Source organism: Mustela nigripes, chromosome 13 (assembly GCF_022355385.1).
Source record: "Mustela nigripes isolate SB6536 chromosome 13, MUSNIG.SB6536, whole genome shotgun sequence".
Lineage (NCBI taxonomy): Eukaryota > Metazoa > Chordata > Mammalia > Carnivora > Mustelidae > Mustela > Mustela nigripes.
In genome coordinates this window covers 124,642,699-124,664,838 of record NC_081569.1, presented here as the reverse complement: position 1 = coordinate 124,664,838, position 22,140 = coordinate 124,642,699, and the positions used below count along the sequence as shown (strand labels likewise).

At 44.8% G+C, this 22,140-nt stretch overlaps 1 protein-coding gene across 3 annotated transcripts in view; it reads right to left on the bottom strand.

Annotated features, from left to right (window-relative positions):
- The window catches only part of STON2 (stonin 2), a 149,415-nt gene that overhangs the window by 68,125 nt on the left and 59,150 nt on the right, over nucleotides 1-22,140 (bottom strand). For all 3 annotated transcript variants that reach the window (XM_059373583.1, XM_059373584.1, XM_059373585.1), the window contains one exon: nucleotides 21,098-21,295. In XM_059373583.1, coding sequence (XP_059229566.1) covers nucleotides 21,098-21,295 — 198 coding nt within the window. The remainder of the gene's footprint in view (nucleotides 1-21,097; nucleotides 21,296-22,140) is intronic.

Sequence of the window (22,140 nt, the reverse complement as noted above, 5' to 3'; positions counted from 1 at the left end):
TAAGAGTTCGTTAAACCAGCCTTCCATAAGCCACCCTGCCACCTCTAAGGCACTTGGAACTGTCAAACCAACGCCCACTTCCTCTCTGTTGGAGGAGCTGACTCTAAGAAATACCTATAAGACAGGAGTGAAATATTAGATCAGCTAAGACTGCTCGTTGTCTCCCTTTTTTTTTTCCTTCTCTTCATTTACTTAAATATTAAGACACCATTGAAGTCCCACCACACACTATACAGAGATTTCAAAAAAAAGGAATTCAATAACATATTAAGTTCATCATCCGGCCCTGAATTCATTAAGATGAGAATCTTCACCAAGTTTCCAGAACCTCTAAAACAGGGACAACCACCATGTATTATTCTAAGGGTCAACAACCAGGACTCTGGGCCTTCAGCGAGCTCTTCCTAGCTTCCGAATCTCTTTCTGCCTCCAGTTCTTTGCCAACTGCCTCCAAAATGCCTTTCATGGGCATTTGAAAGGAGAGAGGGACGGATCGGAAGCACCAATGAGGCTGGTGCAAGGAAGCCCCGACAGGCAGAAGGCAGAGAGAGCGCCGAGGGAAGACAGGGGAGGAGCAAGCAAAACAGGAGTTTGGAAACACCGGACAGCCACTGGTGTGCCTCCACGGGGAGCCGGGCTGCTCTTCTGAATAAAGACGTGCTGCCACTGCCAAGCAGCCTCCCTTGTAAAACAAATAAGTCCCAGGGATGGAATGTACAACACGATGAGGACAGCTAACACCACTGCAGGACATACAGGGAGGGACGTTATTAAGAGAGCAGATCCCACGAGTTCTCAACACAAAGACAAAGTTTTCTTTTCTTCTTCCATTTCTTTTATATGAGAAGATGGATCCTTTTGAAATAGTTGTAGTAAGCATTTCACAACTTACGCATCTCAAACCGTCATGCGTTCCCCTTAACTTACATAGTGATGTATGCCAACTGTTCGGCTGACAAGAGTCAGCCCTAAAAATGGTGGATCCTTTCCCTGTGGCCACACTGACCAGAGACACTCTCCAAGACACTTTCCAAGAACCAACTCTCTGTGGTAATGGAAAGGCAAGGGAAAAGGAAGAGAGAACAAACTGGAAGGAGGAAAAAAAGACGGTAGGGGGCATGAGCTGTCAGTCTTAGTCCTAAAAACTGACCAAGTATGCCTCTTCCTACCCCCACACTTCCTGTTGTTTCCATCTAGCAAGATCTGCAGGGATGGTCTGAAGAGACGGAGGTCACAGGGGAGGAAGAGGCTGGGTGAAGAACACAGTGTTTCACTTCTTAAGAGCTGTTCTTTCTCTTAGTTCTGCAGACATAGCTGGACTGTTAGTCCCGCTGCCACATGAAAAATCCTACAAGGGAGATACGGGACAGACTAAAGGGAGGGAAAAGGAGCTAAACTGGAGGAAGACCACACCTATGTGTTCCATGAGCTTCATAAATAATATTCTTGGGTTTACTATGGAGTCAGTCCAGCCAAAATTTACACTAGCACTTGAAACTTAAATGAGGAAGTTCTTTCAAAAATGTCAAGATGAGCAAAGGCAAGATTGAAAAAAGCTTCTGCCAAGAGTAAGAATTAACAAATCATATTTAGGGGAGAGAGAATTTAGGGATGGGGGCGAGAGAGATATACACAAGGGGGGTTGGTATTTGAAGGAGCAAGGTTCTTGATGAGGCAAAAATATCAGTTCAAGACTCTGGTTTTTAGCAGAGCTCAGCAGCACAGGGATTCTGAGTATCTGGTAGGGGCTACCCAGGACTGACAACTGTCCAAGGAGTATGGTGGAAGGTCAAGGAGCCAAAGAATTCTAAGGCTACTGGTAGAGTATTAAAGAAAAAACTGTCCTTGAGGTCCAGTTGGGTTGGGTTGCACGTGAAGCCAGAAAAATCACCCAGAGACGTTTCAGCTGCGAATGAGATCCAACGTTGGCAAGCTGCAGAATAGCTAAGAGAGCAACTGTCCATGATGCTCATGGCTTCTAAGGTAACTTGATATTGCATACTTCACTTTATTCCTCAATAAATCCTGTGAGGTAGTCAGGCAGAGGGAGTATCACTATTGCCGTGTTCCAGATGAAGGCACAGAAGCTCACAGGGGCAAGATGATTTGCCAAAATCTTATTACTACTAAACTGGAGAGCGATGCCTCCAGATCAGCTCTTCTGACTCTTCTCCATCCAGTGCTCATTTCACTGCACCGTGACTCCAGCGTACTGGATATATCCAAAGTCAGCAGTGTGACATGCATGGCTCAGACAGACTCCGGTAGGTAGGCACTGGCAGTTCGTCTAAAAGTATGGAATGATGGCAAATGGAAGGCAATGGAAGTAACACAGAGGAATGGGGATTATGTCAGTTCTCCCACAGTTCGGGAAATTAGGGCTAGAGAGAGAGCGGGGGAAGCCAAATCCCCCCAGGACAAGGAATTAGAAGGAACATAATGTACAGGCAGAGAAAGCAAGCGTATTTCCTCACCAGCAACAAGAGTTGAAAGCTAGAAGATGGCTCACGGTAGAGTGAAGGAATCCATTCGTGAGTGAATGCATGAAAGCCAAAGGAGCAGGGCAGAGGGCTCTGGCCCCCAGTGGATGATCAGCAATGGCTGAGCAAAACCTCTAAGCCAAGAAGTGGTGAGGCCCCATCTGTGACGGAAAGGGAGGCAACCATTGAAGAAATCGTGGAACCTTCCCAAGGTTCTAATTAGGATGTTAGTATGAAGAGGTGAGAACCGCTATGAGCTTCAGATGAGACAATGTATGTAAAAGTATCCAATGGTGCCTGGTACACAGTAGATGCTCAGTAAGCTTTGGCTGAACCAGAACTTGAGTCATGTGAGCCTTGGGGAAATTTTCTCCTCCGTGTTGACCTTTGACTTTCAAATATTTACTGATGTTCTTATAGACAATGTGTTTGAGGTGATCTAATAATGAATCAGACACTGATACTGCTCTTATCCCCAAGGCATACCTGAGAGCAACTAGAGTGTCATCTTCTGGGCAATATTCACTTGCTCGGCAAATATTAAGCACCTGCTACGTGTTGGGCACTAGTGATACACCAGTGACATGACAAAGTCCCTGCACACACGGAGTTCCTGTGGGCACGACCATCAGAAACAAGCAACTAACATCAGGTGGGGTCATGTGCCATGGAGAAACACAAGCAGGGTAAGGAGAGTGGAAATCGGGAGCAGGAGGCCATGAGTGAGATGGAGTGATCTGCGGAGGTGGCAGACGAGCCGGGACCTGAATGCAGGAAGGGAGAAAGATGTGTGCAAGTCTTGCAGAACATTCTTGCAAACAAGGAACAGCAAGAGAAAGAGCCCTGAGGTGCAGAACAGCAAGTGGGTCAGTTTGGGATGAATATGATAAAGATAAGAGTGGTCGGGGACACAGTGGAGCTGCTGTGGCAGAGAAGTGACTCCCTGTTGGGGTGTTGGTGTATCTGTGGGGAGCATGACAAGGAATCGAAGGTGGTTTCCAGAGGTGCAGGGCTGGACCCTGACAGAGCAACACCATTTGTGCCCACGGCAAAGGAACCCCATAAACCAAGGTCCAAAGGGAGGAAAGCAAAGGTTATATCCCTGGGGAACAATAAAGAGTTTGGTTTGGATGGACAGTACATTTGATAGAGGAAGTGGTTAAAAATCAGACTGGAAAGGTAAGATAATGCCAGAAGAGCGTTTGAGGGGCTGTGGGAGAGAAAGGTCAGAAGGAACGGAAACATGTAAGTTTTTATGTGAACGATGAGAGTAAGTACTTTATAAGATTTCATTAATTTCTATTTCAATAATTCATTTCATTCAGGGAAAGGAATATTTCATTCAGTAAACAGTTCCTGATACACATGGTCCGCTTCACGCTATAGGTGAGACACTGAGGCTGAGAAAGGTTCAACCTCAGTGTGAGCTGTGGGTGTTGGGGTAAGGAGGTCAAAGGTTGGGCAGGGGAAAGCACAGAAAGTATGTGGACCCCGCAGGGCCACGGGCAGCCCCGTGCCATGCTGGCATGAACCAGGCACACAGCATGGACAGCGGCTCCAGGACCAGAGAACAGGTAGAGAGATGATGGTGCCAAGCTTGGACTATCGAATTCTGGGATTAGCCATCTGGTTTCTGTTGTGTTCCCCAAGCCATAGGGCACAGCGCTCCATCTACATTAGGTGGTCAGTACTTGATTCATAGTCCACCCAATCTGAGTTCAAAAGCAAGAGAAGCACCGCACCTGTCCCATCTAGTTCTTCTCTTCTTGTGACTAGGGTTATGTGTGAGACACTCGGGGCTGTTCCTTCTGACCTGCCCAAAGAAGGCTGGGCATGTTAGCCTTTTCAGACTGTCAGGCGAAGTATCAAGAAAGGAATGACCTATAGGTCCTTTAATACTGAAAAGTTGCATTTGCTTGTTTGTTTGTTTGTTTGAAATAAAACAGACTGTAGTATACCCATGTAATGGAATGCTACTCGATAGAAAAGAATGAATTACTGATACATGCAACAGACCTGAGTCCCAAAATAATTAGGCTGGGTGAAAGAAGCCAAATGAAAGAGCCTATTGTATGATTCCATTTCTACAAAATTCTTAAAAATACAAAGAAATGTGCAGAAGCAGAGAGTGGGTGCCTGAGGTGGGAGGTGGGGAGACAGCGAGAAACAGAGGGTTACAAATGGACACCAGGAACAACTGGGCACCACAGATATGCTTGTTATCCTGATTACGGTGATGACGTCATAGATATGTATGTTGTCAAAGTGCATCACACTGTATGTTACAAATATTGTTAGTGCAGTCTATGTCCATCATTCCTCAGTAAAGCTGGGGAAAAAAGGTAATGGTATATAGATCCTAAGCAGGGGTCCTAAAATCATATGCATTTCTATAACTTTTGTGGCAGAGCTTTCTTATATCCATGAATATTGCTGTTCTCTGCCTTCAGGCCACAGAATTAGGCCACAATTTCCAGCCTCTGGCTGGAAAACATGGTCAGGACTGGAGTTCTGCCAGCTGACTGTGCACCTTCCCCCCCACACACACACCTGACTGGAGGAGACTCTAAACACACAGAGTAGCTGGGGTCCTGGAACTCTGGAGTAGAGCCCCTATTCCCACCCTGTATTCACAGTGCTGTGAATGAGAAATAAACTTAGAACTATGGAGAGCCACTGAAATTTGGGGCTCGCTCTATTTGATTTCCTAAGGCCAATTTCATGGTTTTACTTGTCTAGGGAGGTCTGGGTGATTTTTCTTTGTTCTGAGTCAGAAAGACCTTATTCTGAACTCTAGTAAGTACCTTGTACTTTATAGAATCTGAGCGGATATCATCTGGAAACCATTCACTGGAATCATTCTTTTTGGTACAAGGCGGGAGACAAATAGGTATATTTGAATGTAAATTCATAGATAATGGATACATTTTAAAGAAAATAAAAATACTATCCACTATTCTTCATGCTGGGGGCTTCATTTGTATTTTCTCATTTTAAGTTTTTTTTTGTTTGTTTTTCCCAAGGTCTGACTCTGAATTCGGTATCTGGAGGGTCAGAAGGGAAATGAGGCAAGCAGATGTATTGATAACACAAACCATCACTACTAGAAAGAAGGCCCTCAAATTCCACTGAATGCTAGTAACTCAGTAGTAAGAGTAATCGGGCAAGTACGGGGCCTGTATGTACCCACTCAGAGAACTCCAGTCAACTCCTGGGATTTCTTCCAGACTCTCCTGGGTAGCACTACCATGCATATAGCAACAAAAAGTTGTGCCAATATCTTTTTAAAATGGGTCAAGTTTGACACCTTCAGTGAACGTCACCTCTTTATCCTGGAATTAATGACCTTAATCTAAATTGTGCCATGGTGAGCAGATAACCCCAGAATCTCAGTGGCTTACAATTACAAGGATTTATCTCTCCAATTACATCCGTTAAGAATTAGCCCCAGCCAAACGAGCAGGCCCTGTCTAGAACATCAGACTCATCCCGAGCATTGGCGGGCACTGCCCTAAGAATTCAGACGTTGGCTAACATGTCTCAGTATTTAAAAGTACAGACCAAGTTAAAAACTGTTAAATAGGGGCGCCTGGGTGGCTGAGCTGCTTAAGCATTTGCCTTCGGCTCAGGTCATGATCCCAGGGTCCTGGGATCAAGCCCCCCATTAGGCTCCCTGCTCAAGGGAGTCTGCTTCTCCCTCTCCCACCACCCCAGCTCATGCTCTCTCTCTGTCAAATAAATAAATACAATCTTAAAAAAAAAAAACTATTAAATAAAGTATGTCGTATCTTCCTCGATGAATATATGTTCACAACAACCCAGAAAGGCTGAGACGGAACGGCAGCTTGTTAGACTCCTCGGGGCTCCACACAGAAACCTCACTATGTAGCAGGAAGGAGTCCTACCTGAGGCCTGCTCCCTTCCTTCTCCTCCTGCTCAGCCCACCCAGCCTGGACCGTGAAGGCTACCCCTATCAGCACACTCAAGCTCTCTTCCCGGCCCCTGGAGGACTGGAGTTGCCTATACCAGCAGCACGGGCTGCACGTGGGTATACAAGTCCAGGAAGAAGCTGGAACGCAGGCCTGGGGCTGTTTAGGAAAAGGGTTCTGGAGTCCTGGGTATAGGGACCGTGTTGTAGAAGATGGGGACTGGGGACAAGAGAAGCCAGAGGAGAACCAAAACAGGGCCCAATCCAGGGTCTGAGGGTGGCGTGCAGGTGAGTATGACAGAGAGAAAAGGAATGGCGGTGGAAGCATCTAGAATTTGATGCCAGAAGCCTCACTTCTGCCTGCATTTCATTGGCCAAGCCTGATGTCAACGGGGCAGAACACAATGCTGGGGGTGGGGGGGCTCCAGCATAGAGGGACAGTGAATACTTTGATCAATAATATAATCTTTCCTTAGACACCAGTACTGAGGTGTTTAAGGAAGGAGGAAAAAAATCCAGGAGTTGAAAATAAATATGAATAGCTCATGACTATGCTTTCTGAATGCAGTGAAATGACACGGTGCCTTCCAAATTGCACTCAGTGAAAGGAACTCAGTGGATTGGAATATGCCAAAGTGGAAAATGCCCCCACAATCCCAGCATCCTCTGCAGGGAAAAGGACAATTATTTGGCAAAGGGAAAGCAGGAAGTCTCCCAGGATACATTCTGGCTCAAACTAATAACGTGTTGCTTGAGGCAACCAATTTGTACAAACAAGCCAATCCTGAAGGGGCAGGGGGAGCAAGTCCCGGTGGTTGCTCCCTGGCCCCCCTCCCCACCTTCCCTCCCACCTCCCCTCAGGAAAGATTTTCTTTCTGATTTCCATGCAAAAAAAAAAAAAAAAAAAAAGAAGAAGAAGAAGCCAAAGACACAAGTGGTTTCCCAAATCATGTTGAGTGAGCCCACCGTTCTGAGTCAACGGGATCTGAGAGAATAAAAGAAACTGCCCTTCTCTAAAGGTGGTTTATAAAAACCAGCCGAGGACATAAAATAGAACTTATTTGGGGTTTGATTTCAGCTGTTTTTCCACAACTTTAAGAAATTTTCTTCCCACAGACTGAATCCTAGCTCTTAAATATGGGGAATTCTGAAAACGACATCATATGGCTATCATCGTAATGACGACTCCTTATTATAGACCAGGAACTTTATGTACCTGGTCTCATTTAACCCTCAGAACAAACTTGCAAGCTCAGTATTACCATTATTATTTCCGTTCTACAGTCAAAAAACTAAAAGTCAATATAATTAAATAATTTGCTGAACATCACAGAGCAGGAGAGTAGGAGAGGTGGTGTTTGACTCTATCAAACCCAGGGAACTGTAGCTCTCCATTACACCATATCTACCTCCTGCCAGGAATATGCAACTAACATTATGTTGGTGAAAAGCAAAACACAAGTGTATGACAGCAATATCTGAAACACCAGCCCCCTACCCCAAAGCAAAGAGACCAGCATTCGACAGCCCACCCCCAACAAATAAACCTGCCCCTAGACACATAAAAAATTTAAAAATAGCGCCAGTAACACATTTCATTTTCGAAATGGAAATATTTTCATTCCTATTTTTTCTGATTTTTTAGAGTGATCTATATTATATATAATATACATCCCATAGAAATATATACAGTAAGGAAAGTGTCTGAGATAACCAATATTAGCAGCTTAGGAAATAGCTTATTAAACTTTTTTGTATATAGTTAGAAACACAAATACATCCATATATACATAGATTATATATGTATATATACACACACACATACACTTATACATACACATATATACATATGTATACACATACACTAATATAGCAAAACTATATATAGTCCAATGTAGCAGAATGATTATACATTCTATTCTCTAACTTACCTTTTTTAATTAAAAATATAATTAATTGAGACACTTTCTATGACTGCATAGCATTCCATTTATTTGATTATTTGGTTGGCTATTTGAGTTTTGTTTGCCTTTACTAATGTAAGCAGTGCCAGAAGGTACATCCACACACATGTCTAGCTATTTCCTGGGGACAGACTAAGAGTTACAGAGTGTGACATTTAAACTGACACCAAGGGCTAGGAATGTCTTCCCACACTCCCAGTGTGCAAAGTCCCAACTCTCCACTCCCCATACAAGATGGTTTCAATCATTTAAACTCTGCCAAGGTGCCGACATTCTTGTTTAATCTGTATGACCAAATGGGGACTAATCATCTCTTCATAGCACTTCTTTGCATTTCCTCTTTAGTGAACGGACATATTTATGTTTGAACTGGCACAGAAGCCAACCAGTCGAGCAGGATACATTGCTCCTAGCTGACCCACCAAGCCATTCTGTAGATAAGCAGGTGAAAAGGCTAGGTGAGGGATTTTTTAAAAATATATTTTATTTATTTAACTTATGAGAGAGATAGAGAGTCTCAAGCAGACTGCGCTGAGCTCAATCCCATGACCCTGAGATGATGACTTGAGCCAAAATCAAGAGTCTGACGTTTAACCGACTGAGCCACCCAGGTGCACCTGCGAGGGATTTATGAGTCATAACCAGCTCCTTTCTCCTTACTGCCACTGAGGGAGGTAGTGAAGCATCAGATGCACTCCGGTTTCTATAGCAAGTGGCACTGCTAAGTATGGCTCCACAAAGACTACAGAGGATGGGATTATAGTGTCTTGGGCAGGGAAGGGAGAAGACTTCTAACGTGTGTTTGTATAGTGTTAGGGGTTGAACTGTGTGTCCCCAAATTTATGTTGACATCTTAATCCCTAGGACTTCAGTATGTGACTGTATTTGGAGATAGGGTCTTTAAAGAGGCAGTTAAATTAAAGTGAGGTCTTAAGAGTGGGCCCTAGTCCTGTATGGCCACCGTTATAAGAAGAAGAGACCAGGATGCAGACACATCCAGAGGCAATACCAGGTGAAGAAACAGGACAGAGGTTTCAGAAGAACCAATTCTGCTGATGCCTTAATCTTAAAATTTGGGCCTCCAGAATTATGAGGAAATGAATTTCTGTTGGTTAAGCCATCTGGTCTATGGTACTTTGTTACGGCAGCCCTGGTAAACTAATACACATAACATTCCAGATAAAACTAAAACAAACAAACAAACAAACAAAAAAACCAATTGTCCATTTCACAGAAGAAGAACCGATGAGCAACCCTTGGTGCTACCACTGGGGAGGGCTGACATCTTTTTTTTACGTAAGTTGCAGAAGTAGAATTTAGTGACTCATCAGTTGGATATAATACCCCGTGCTCAGGACATCATGTGCCCTCCTTAATGCCCCTCACCCTGACCCCCCATCCCCCTTCCCACCTCCCCTTCCCCAACCCTGTTTGTTCCCAAGAGTTCAGCATCTCTTATGGCTCCACTCACTTTCTTAATTTTCATCTGATTTTATTTTTCAGGAAAGGCTGACATCTCGTTGATGTTTATAACCTTGTGTTTAGTGCTTCTCTCCGTTTGTAGATGAACCACGAGGTGGTGACATGAATTTGTTCTTGAGGCTCATGGCAGATGTGAATTCTACCAAAGACAGCTTCCTTTTTATAGGAAGTAGCACGATCTGTTTCCTCCCTTGACCCATACTCTGTTTCATCATTTAAACTGAGAATTCATTCTCTCCCTTGAAACAAGCATGAAAAGTCAACTCCCATTTTTCAAGAAAGCCTATGTTACTAAAACATTAATAAGGAGCTGTTCTAAGCTCAGAAGAATTTGCAAGTGGAAGGATGAGATGCCCCTGAGCTTAAGTTAGGTGGCTGAGAACAGATCTGGAAGGAAAGAAGCTCTTCAGCGCACGTCACTAAGATCGCCTGCGGCGCCCTGAGAAGGCGCCTCCGGAGAGAATGAAAAAGACTAGACCTTGCCCCACCCAGATTTCAGGACCAGGAAGAGTTGTGTGATCTAAGACACATTAGCTTGGGAGTCCAGAGACTTTGCATGGTCACGCCTCATGTCAAAATTAGTAAGAAAAACAAAAACAAAAAACTGTTCCTTAGATCTGAGGGGTTTCCATCTCCACCGGCTCCACTGCTCTTAACTTTTTCACAGGTGAACTGAACCCTCATGAAAAAAGGATCCATTGTTTAACTCAGGAAAAATAAAAAATAAAAGAAGAAAAAGATGAAACATTCAGAGAAGAATGAAGTGAAAAATAGCCAGTTGTGCTTTGACAATCTCTTTTTAAATAATCTGGAGTGGGGGCACCTGGGTGGCTCAGTCAGTTAAGCGTCTGACCTGGTTTTGGCTCAGGTCATGATCTCAGGGTCATGAGATCAAGCCCTGCACTGCGCCCCACACTCAGAGCAGAGTTGGCTTCAGGTTCTCTCTCCCTCCCCCTCTGCAACACCCCCACGGCTTGCTCACTGGCTAAAATAAAGGAATATCTTTTAAAATAATAATAATAACAACAATTCAAATGGTGGGTGTGGGACAAGGAATTATAAGCCCAGGCTCTGCTTCTAATACTTAGGCCTTGGCTTTTTCCACCATAAAATGAAGACATTTTACTTAGTAATCTCTTAAATTTCTTCTAACTGTAAAGGTCTGTGATAGTTAAAGAATCCAAACCAATCATTATGAGCCTAGACCAAATACAAAAGCATCTATTTCCAGAAAGCTTCAGGAATAATGACAATGAACACTTGAAAGGGCACGGCACACCAGCCTTTGTGGTCCGGGCACTTAATGTTCTCTAGTATTTTGTTGTGCTCGAAGTAACATTTCATTACCTGAAAAAAGCAAAGCTCATAATTCTTTCTGAAGCTTGACCTCGCTGGGTGTCAGTGATTTGCACAAGAGCTTTAGTGAGCAATTTCTAATTCCTTTCAATCAGTGATGTTTATCACTCACCAGGGAAGCTACTTAAAGTGAGAGATAACATCCTTCACCGGTAGAATTTAATGACATGTGTTTATTTTATTTTATTTTTAAAGATTTTATTTATTTATTTGACAGAGATCACAAGTAGGCAGAGAGGCAGGCAGAGAGAGAGGAAGGAAAGCAGGCTCCCTGCTGAGCAGAGAGCCTGATGAGGGGCAATGACATATGTTTAAAATATTCCATAAAACAACTCAAAAGTAACACCTGATAAACTCATTTCTATTTTTCTAAGTTCTCTTTCTAAACAGGTATACCTGGGACCAAGGTGTCTGGAGGCAAGCTTTTCTTCTTTTCGGAGATCAGAAGCCAGAGTATTGTGCAGATGCAACAGGACAAAGGGAGATGGACCTAAGAACATCCACTGGACACCTCCTTAGTTCCAGACATTTGTGCTGGAGACCAGACTGCTGGACAATCCAAGAATGAAAATATTACTGTTGCCCTCAAGGACCTGACTTTGGTCAGGATATGAGAGAACCATGCAACCAAAATATTAGAGGTGGGACAGGGACCACGACCTTCAATAAAGCTCCAGGAAGAACTCCCTCCTTACAGCTCACTGGGGAATGCCCAGTCTTTAGCACCACAGGAGGCACAAAGTAAGGACTTGGCATGAGAAAACCTCACTTGAATTTCATCTTAAACAATACGTAGGGCTTCATCACAAAAGGAGTTATTCAGGGTAAAAAGCAAGAGTAAGTAGAGACTTAGAAATGGAACATTTTGAAGCGTGATGGAAGAAACAGTATAACTGGGATTCCATCCATTCTAAATACTAAATGTCTTTAGAATCTGTTCAGTTTCCTGTAACCTAACCCAGTCCCCTAGTCCAGGCCACCATATATGTTGTCTGGATTATGGCAGTATGTTAACCCTACCAGTAATACAACCAATAACTACCACGCTTTCCAAGGAGCAATGAAATAAGTGATCCTTTGTGATAGGTGTCCCAACCCTAACATACTGTGGAAACACCTGTGATTTCTGTGACATGGCCAGTATTGCTAATACCACTGGGGTTTGTTGCCTGCATCCACGATTGGTGGAAATGCTTGTGTCACTAACCTCCCTAGAGGAGAGAGACAATAAAGACCTATCATCCAAACTCATGGACCCTCTGTATTCTACATGGCTGCAAATACCCAGTTTTGATCACCAGTTTGGAACTGAAAGGACACATCTTAAACTCTGCCCTAAAGGACTGGGTGAGTTACAGAGAGCTGACAAGCCTGGGTGTCAATCCCAATTTTGTCACTTAACTAATGTGTGGTCTGGACATTGCTGTCCTCATCATAAGACCAAAAAGAACGCCACAAGGTAATCAATAAAAAGCATTTCAGCTGTCATCTCCTCTTTAGGACTAGTACTTCAGCAATTCTACAAGGGACCTGCAGAATCTCTGGCTGGAGGCCACAGGTTTTTAATTAAGTGGTCCCATGATATTTAGTTTAGATTCTATTTAGAACGTAGCAACTTTTTTTTTTAAGAGCAAGTAGGAGTGGAGGTGAGGGGCAGAGGGACACGGAAAAGCATACTCCCCACTAAGCCAAGAGCCTGGACCTGAGCTCAAGGCAGACACTTAACTGACTGAACCACCCAGGCACCCCTGGAACACAACATCTAATTTTTTTTTCTAAGATTTTATTTATTTATTTGACAGAGAGAGACACAGCAAGAGAGAACACAAGCAGGGGGAGTAGGAGAGGGAGAAGCAGGCTTTCCGCTGAGCAGGGAGCCTGATGTGGACCCTATCCCAGGACCCTGGGATTGTCACTTGAGCCGAAGGCAAATGCTTAACTGACTTATCCACCCAGGTACCCCTAGAACACAACATCCTAAACTCTGCCTCTCTTTCTCAGATTTTGCTTCTCACAGCAAGCAAGAGCCACAAGAAACCATCTCGCTACCACAGAAAAGCCTTCCCCATCTCACCATCTTTCCAGTGTCCGAGGAAAGGGACATGCAGAAAGTATAAGGTAGGTGAGGATCTGAGACTCCCAACTTAGGGAGCAGCCCCCCCGATACGCACACACATCCATATACATCAGTTTTTTTTTTTTTTAAAACGCTCAAAAGGTTATAATAATCCTCCAAAACAACGCAGAAAAAACTAAATGAATGGAGACTACTGGAGAGTTGCCTAACATTTGTGAAGATGGGAAAAGAGGTGTCCTTCCACACTCGATGCTCCTGTTTGTTCGCTTTTAATTCCTTCCCATCAGGAAGCCACATTTCAATCGGCAGACACACTTAGGCCTCAGTAACTGCAGAACAGGTTTGGAAAGAAGGGTCTTGTCCACTGTATCACTTCAATGTGCCAGCAGCATGCTGGGAGTATGAAATGAACATGAGGTGCTTCCTGCTTCCAAGAAGGTCTCGGTCGAGTGGGACCCCTAAACAAGTCATGGCTGTCCAAAGGGATGAGCGCATAAGGCAGGTTTGTACTTAGCTCCCCGGGAACGCGCAGGAGGCGGCAGCAGGAGCGCTTCCCACGGCTCACTGAGTCATCAACGGTGCCTTTCACGGTACCAGGCACCAGGCAGGTGAGCCAGGAAGAGAGAGCTGGGCTGAAGCCCAACACTCGTTGTATGGCTTTAGCCAAACCATTTAATCTCCTTAGCTATTGTTTCTGCATCCATAAAGTAGGGCAGCAATATCTACTTTTTTTAAATTGTGAAGATTAAATGAGATGAAGTGTGTGTATGTGTGTAGCACATTCCTGCCACATAATAGTTATTCTATAAATAGAAACTCTTTTTAAAATTATGTATGATAGGGACCTGGGTGGCTCAGTCAGTTAATCATCTGCCTCCGGGTCAGGTAATGATCCCAGAGTCCTGGGATGGAGCCCCGTGTTGGGCTCCCACCTCCGCGGGGAATCTGCTTCTCCCTCTGCCTCTGCTCCTCCCCTCTGTCCTTGCTCTCCCTCTCTCAAAATAAATAAAATCTTTTTTAAAAATTACGTATGAAAATCTTTTTTATTTTAAATTATCTTAGAGAGAGACGAGCATAAGCAGGAGGCAGGTACAGAGGGAGAAGGATAGGCAAAGACTCTCAAAGCAGACCCCAGGCTGAGTGTGGAGCCCGATTCAGGGCTTGATCTCATGAACTTGAGATCACAACCAGAGACAAAAGAGTCCAACATTTCGCCAAATGAACTACCCAGGTGCCCCTGTATGAAAACCCTTTTAATGGCAAAAAGTCTGCTTGCAGATTATCGGTTTCTTGTAGGAGTCCTGAGATACCACATAACTTATTCATTTTTGTATCTCTAACAACTGGTAAAATACCAGTTTCACTCAATAAATATTTGTGTTTCTGAGAAAACTCTGAAACTCTCTGGAGAAACTTTCAAAGAAACCAGTCATTAGAGGGGTTTCTTTTTGTTTTTCTTCACCGATTAAAATCCAAAATGCACAACTTAATGGAGACAAGAAAGCTAGGATCCTGGGGCACTCTAAGTACAGAAATGAGGCCAAATTTATATTTATGAGAGAGAAAAAAGATCTAATTTTTTTTTTAATTCTACTCTTCTTTGATTTTGAGGAGGAAACTACTATTCAGGAAGACTCTGAATATTGCTGAAATTTGTAGCTAGGCAAAAGAATTTTAAAAACAAATTAACTGGGGCGCCGGGGGGGGCTCAGTGGGTTGGGCCACTGCGTTTGGCTCAGGTCATGATCTCAGGGTCCTGGGATCGAGCCCCGCATCGGGCTCCCTGCTCCGCAGGAAGCCTGCTTCCCTCTCTCTCTCTCTCTCTGCCTGCCTCTCTTCCTACTTGTGATCTCTCTCTGTCAAATAAATAAATAAAATCTTAAAAAAAAATTTTTTTTAATAAATTTAAAAAAAAAAACAAATTAACTTCATTTTTGTCTTCCAAGAAAATATATTCAAGGTAAAAAAAAAAAAAAGTCATGAAATACGAATGTGTCTTGAGAACTGGAACCCCCCTAGGACCCCATCATGCACAATGATAATTACTGTTTACTGGGAATTCCTGTCTAGTGCTCCACCAACTACAGTGGGACTAGAAAAAAAACGACAACAGAGGAAAATGTCACATCTTATAAGGAGTTACACAGCCCTGATGAGGTTCTCCCACCAACCTTAACTAACAATGACCAGAGAAACTTCCTGAGCATCTAAAAAGTTCTTGTCACAAAAAAATAGAGGTCTCAAGTTCTTAGTTTTCTACCTAGTATAAACACTTGTTTCTGAGTAAAAAAAAAAGAGTCCAAACCCCTGGGGATATCCTACTGCTCTGGGAGAATTCCACTGTGATCAGATCAGTGCAAATGAAACAAGAACATATGATCCACATTTATTTTAAAACCCACCAGCATTAAGTACAAAGAAAGTCTGGCAAAATGTAGTCTTGCGTCTGCTGAACCTAGAATTTTTTAAAAAGGCCAAGAGGTATAGCAGAGCCTGAGACACAGCAGGGCTAACTTTGTAAATGTGGACCAATTCATTTAAATATTTTTTTCTGGTTTCTCAACACTTTAGTAGTGGCAAGAATCTCCAAGTCAAGATTAGCCAATGTATGTTTGGGCTTCGGAACACTGAGATCTGACCAGGGACTCAGTCTGGGCTCGTGGACAGCTAAATGGATTTTCGTAGGTACATAAATATATGTGTGTACCGGTACACATAGAAATTATGGGCCTATATGGATACATAGAAATTACACATATACACACCTACATACAATTTCAGAACTTTTGAAAGTCTTTAATAATCTAACACTCGCTATGAATCTCCAACAGAGGGGGCCCAGCATGACCTGACATACGGGCCCCTGGCATCTTGGTTTTTCTTGAGCTGCCACATGGGATACCTTTGGCGAGGAATGCTGGACTCTTAAACTCAAACAGGACGCGGATGTCTGGGATGCTGATGACTCCCCACCTGCAGTCTCACTCCCTTCATTCAAGGATCCATTCAACGGACAATGATTAAACACCTGCTATGAGCTTTATCCAGGCCTGATGCAAACTGAGCGTTCTCATCCTATCCTTGAACTCTCCCCTTCTTTTGTGTGTAAAAGAAAACGAAAATGGAACCCACCACTTAACAGGAGAATGTGCTCCTGCAGATATTTCTGTGTTTTCTCTTTCCTGCTTGCCATGGTCTTCCAAAGGCTTATTTTTATTCCCCCGACACTCTTCCTGTTTATCGTCCCATGTGAAACTATCGGTGTTTCAGAGGGAGGCTGCCTGGTGAAGATGACAGGGTGTGCCTGTCATCCAGGGCAAGGGGGGCCCCCGGGGAGGCAGGGGGAGAGAGAGGAAACAAGTGTTAGTAAAGTTCTTGCCTGTTCCCAGTTCTCCCGCAATGTGCTCTGAAGAGCTAAATCCCAGGGCAAATATCCACATGCTCTCCAGCTCTGCCCCGTATCCTTCGATGTAACCAAGGTGAGGGGATTTGTTTGCCTTCCTCCTCCTAATTACCGCCCCCCCCCACCCCTTGGTGAGAAAACGAGAAGAGAGTGCAGGTTGATCACAGAGTCTTGCCCTCCCACAAGTATGCCTGGGATCCGGATTGCCAACCCGCTGCAGAAACCCTGAGGCCGACGACAGGGAGGAGTCCTAGGCTTGGGTCAGCCCAGCACAGAGCAGTGGGGCCAAGGTAAACAGGCTGGGCCTGGGCCCCCAGAACCCTCTGCACACAGGAGATGAATCACAGAGCTTCTGGCCCAGCTGCAGGCTCGCACAGCGGGCTGCTAGGGAAAGCCCAGGCCAGCTGGGCCCAGGCCGCTCCTGGTGGAGGCTGCAGGTCTTCCCGCTCTGTGCCTCCCGCTGCCATGTTAAAAGCACGGGGCAGGGGGCAAACACCAAAAGTCTCCCCAAGACAGCTGCTCCCCAGGACCCCCAAGCCCTCGGTTCGGAAAGCAACTTCCCACAGCCTCTCTCTACACGTCCCCCTGGCTCACTTCTGAAGACTTCTCAGGGGTCATCCCACCACACGTATGGTTTGCTGGCCTCTTTGAGGCAGTAATTATCCTTATTTCCCATGTCAAAGGGAAATGAGGCTCAGAGCTGTGAAATTAAGATTTTTTAAAAATCCCTGCTGCCCTCTGCACTGCGTGAAGCAGCTGCACACACGGCCTGTTGCCCAGCCTGGCCAGGGATGCTCGGCCCCACTTCCCAGGTGAGGAATGGCAGCTCCGGGGAGAGGACGGGCCCAGAGACACACACAGAGCACAATCTGCTCCCTATCCTCCCGAGGATTTAGTTTACCTTCACTGGACCATCCAGCCTCCCAGGAGACCCTTCCACGAGGTTGGCCACTGGCACAGGCCTGGTGCCCGGGGGTGGACAGGTAGTCCCATGACTGGAGGGCTTTCCAGAGCTTTCAATATCTCAGATGAAAGCATTTATAAATTCCCTGCTATTAAAGTAGAAAGATAAATGCCACAGGGTTAGAAGTATCTGGTCATTCTCCTAAACCTTGTTGTTCCTTATCCAGGATGAGTTAAAGGCTTTTCAAAGCCAAAGTCCACCCTGACTACACAGGTCCGGGCATTCAGAAAGGATCCAGGGGTTTCTCTACCTGGGGCTACATCCAGACACTCTCCACACAGCCTGGGCCACTCACCTCACTGCCTCTCATTTTTCCAGGCCCCAAGGCATGCTGCTTGCCCCCTCTGGGCCTGGAAGAGCGGGTAGAGGTGAGGAGATGGAGGCATTCCCCTGGGCCTGGCCCTGGGCTGATCACTACTAAATAATGAGATTTGTTTTCCAGCATCCAGAAGCTTGTTTACATAACACAATACTATGGACACACAGCAGTTATCTAGAAGCACTCATATCTGTTAAGGAAACATGAACTTCTTCCTCAGACTACACCTATTATACATCTTATTTAAAAACCTTTTGATTCTATTTATGTCAAAAAGAGACCCCATGGTTGGGGCGCCTGAGTAGCTCAGTCAGTTAAGCGTCTGCCAGTTGGTTTTGGCTCAGGTCATGATCTCATGGGTTGTGAGATCAAGCCCCGCATGGGGCTCCAGGCTCAGCAAGGAGTCTGCTTGAAGATTCTCTCCCTCTGCCCCTCCCACGACTCATGTGTGCACACGCGCTCTTTCAAATAAATAAATCTTCAAAAAAAATTTTTTTTCTTAAATAAACCTCATGGCAAAATAAGTGTATCTGTTCAGAGGGTCTGGAAGGTAACAAGGCAAAATGATAAACATGATGACTCCTGGGTACCGCCAGGCTTGGGAATCATGGTAAAAGACTTTGGAACTTTGGTTGAAATCCAGGTTCATCCATTTCTTATTGGTATTATCTCGGATAAGCTTCTTACCTTCTAGACTCGGGATCAACTAGGAAATGGGGAGAGAGCTCTCCACCTTGCAGGACTGCTGTCCAGGCCTGAGATGGCACACGTCATATTCCAGCACACAGCACAGACTCAGGAAGGGCTGGCTATGATCTATCATTACGTCTGCAAAAAAGGAAGGTTGCCAAAAGGCCATACCACTAGCCTTCCGTAGCTATAGAAACTGTCTCCTGCTGAAGGAGAGAGCTAACAGTATCACTCCTCATTGTATAGTCCGAGTTTTGCCTTTGCTTCTCCAGGGTGACCCTAGACTACCCTAGACTACCTTGAGCTCCTGGTGGAGACCAAAGTGTGTTGGCTTTTCTGCATTTGCTTCATGCGTGCCCTCATCCTAAATCCATTCTCCCCCTCTTCTCCAGCAGCTCTAGGGCCCGTGGGCTGACCTCTGAGGGCTTGCCTCAGCAGGGCCCTGTGCCCTCTGATTTCCAGCTGGGATCTGCCAGGGGGAAGCACCAGCACAAGATCTGGGCATTTATTCCTCCCTCCCTCCCCACTCCACCAAATATGGGGCAGTGGCTCCGTCTTTCCTATAGTCCCTCCTCCGTGATTCTAGCTCCGGCTGCCTCTGTAAGCAGTCCTCTCATTAAACCCTTTTCAGATAAAACTTGTTTGAAGATGCCATCTGTCTCCTGCCAGGACCTCGACCAAAACAATGAGGGAAGAGGTTCTCTCGGGGGAACTGTAATACTGTTAAATTGACATCAGAAAAGGGAGATTCTGAAAATAATTATAAGCTTTGGAGACAGATTAACCATGTCCAGGTCAGAGAAGGACTCTGATTTCCATCACTAGAACCTCTAGGAATTGAAGCCATTTTCATCTAAGTAGATAGGTCACTGGGAAAAAAACAGCCTGAGCCTAGAGATCCTGACTTTTCTACAGTGGAGAGCTTACCTCCCCCTTTCTGAAGCAGTAAGAATCCCAGGGCAGGAGAGAGAAGAAACCAGCTACATAGACTGTCTCATTTGGATCTGACAACAACAACTTGGTAAGCATGACTATTATCTCCACTTTTCAGGGGAGGAATGGAGTCATAAAGATATTAATGATCTTGCCCAAGGTCACACTGCTGGTAAATGGAAGGAGGAGGATCTGAGCTGTCTAACCCCGGTCTGCATGCTGCTAACCCGTGTGTTATACGCGCCCCCCATGGGAAGGCCGGGAAAGGCAGCTGAGAGCGAGAAGCGAAGGCAGGCGGGGGACCAGGGATGGGGGTGTACAGCCTCTTCCTAACTGCCTCGGCTTCTGATGGCACCTTCCCATCATGCAAGGTCCCCCACAGTCAAGATGGGGTTGTAGGGACATATTTCAGGCCCTGACTGAGATCATCAGCCACAGAGATTAACCAGAATGGAGAGTGTATGTAAACAAAATACTCCAAGGGACTGTGGCTTGTAAAGAGAGACTGTGATAAACTAAGATTCTTCGCAGTATTATCAAATAACAACCCAAATCCTGCCTGAACCTGCAAGAAATCTCTCTCTCTATGCGTAGACCCCTGTAATAACACACAGCCTAAGGACAAATGTTGCCCAAATTTGAAAAACGATCCAGAGACAAATGCCTAAACAACATTTTTTAAAGAGAAAAACAAATACTGTTGGACACACCTGGCAAATTCATCCACAGAGAAATTATCGGCAACTCTATCACTTTTAAAGGAAAATAATCCCTTGGGCCAAATAATACACCAAGAACATGCTACATCTATCCAATGCCATCATCCTAAATCTAACCCAAGTACCGTGCTTGTTAACAGGCTCCTATTCCACCTGCAAAGCAAGGCGGCGTCCTTCTCACATTTACCAGAAATCTAATAAATGAGACCACGGTATATGACAGACTCACGGACAACAGAATAATTATCACCGTAACATGATTCGTAGTCTGCACACAGTGGCCGAGTCCTGACTCTCATTCTGCTTCCCATAACATCTGCTTTTTCTCTGCGCTAATCTATCTCCCTCTTGCTGAAAAGGGAAGGTGTACAGGTGAGTGGATGAAAGATTCAGCCTCGGGCCTATTACCTATCGTTCAGTCATCCAAGGAGAAAATCAGTCGACAAGGAACAGTATTTGTACTGAATAGTAGAAAACAGCACGTTAAGATGTAATGTCAAATGGTTTCCTAGTATTAACATCTTGCCAACCAATCAGCCAGTCTGTATACGTGTTTTTTCCTAATGCAATCTTGAACCACTCTGTATTCTAGCTTTTTAACTGGATGACAGCTGCACGGAACTCATTATGCAAACAAAGCTGGCTGCAGAGATTTTAAGAGCAGCAAAAGGTCACCAAAAGTGATCTGCACCCCTGGGGATAAAAATATATTATATGTTTATAAAAAATTAAAAATTAAAAAAAAAAAAGCGATCTGCAAAGCCCTCCGGGCTCCGTCTTACCAGTTGAGCCAGCCTGAGAAGCCTTGCCACTCATCTGCTCCTCAGCACTGATGAGCTGCAGGTCTGTGTATGAGGGATCAAAACTGGGGCTACTGGTATCTTCAGAATGTGTGGTCCAGCTGCTCTCAGAGGTCAGAGGGCATCTCCTCAGGGAGTCGAAGGAAGGGCACGTCCAGCAGGGCATGGTCAGTGGCAGGGCTGGGGGACAGACCAAATGCAAAAGTAAGCAGTATAAATAGGTGTGCTCTGTTGGTCTTTCATGCTTGTCTTACCTTGATGGTGCTTGGATCCTGTGAAATCTTAACAGCCATACAAGGCAAGGAAATGATAGAAACATCACTCATGATAGACAGAGGAAAATGACTGACTGAGAGCTCACCGTCAGTCAGTATCAAAACCAATACCATGAAGAAGGGAGTCTCCTGACTCTCAGATCGAAGAAAATCTTGCTAATGAAAAGCAGTGATTTCCAGCTCTAATTCTATTTCTAAACTGCGATTTCCGCTTCATCCAAACCAAAGCTTCACGAGTCCTACTGTTTCCCCCTTACCCTGCCTCCATTTTTTAGGGGCATGGCAACAATCTCAGGAAAACTCACCCAATTACACTGCAAAATCAGAGCTAGGTTACATTACGGGATAAGAGAAGATAGGTGAATATGGATGTATTTGCCTCAGAATGGGATACGGCCCTGCTTGAGGCTGACTGTAACCGGACAGTCTGCAGACCGTACAGATACCACGTGAGCTCTCCCGGGGCTGCTGATCGGTAATAGAACAGACAAGAACTTCCAGGATGCACAGGGCTTGACTTTCTCTCCTGAACGCCGAGCACCAAACCGAGACTTTCAAAACCGCTTTGGAAAGTTTCTTTTTTTAAAATGAAATTTTCGAATGTTCTTCATTTGTCTTCAGTACATAACCTATCACATGGTTTCTCCAAGGTGTTCCATGAGGATCTTCTCACAAATTTATTAATAAGTACTACAAACAAGGGCCGAAAGGAGTGTGGACAGGGGAGGAAAAACAAAAGAGAAGGAAATC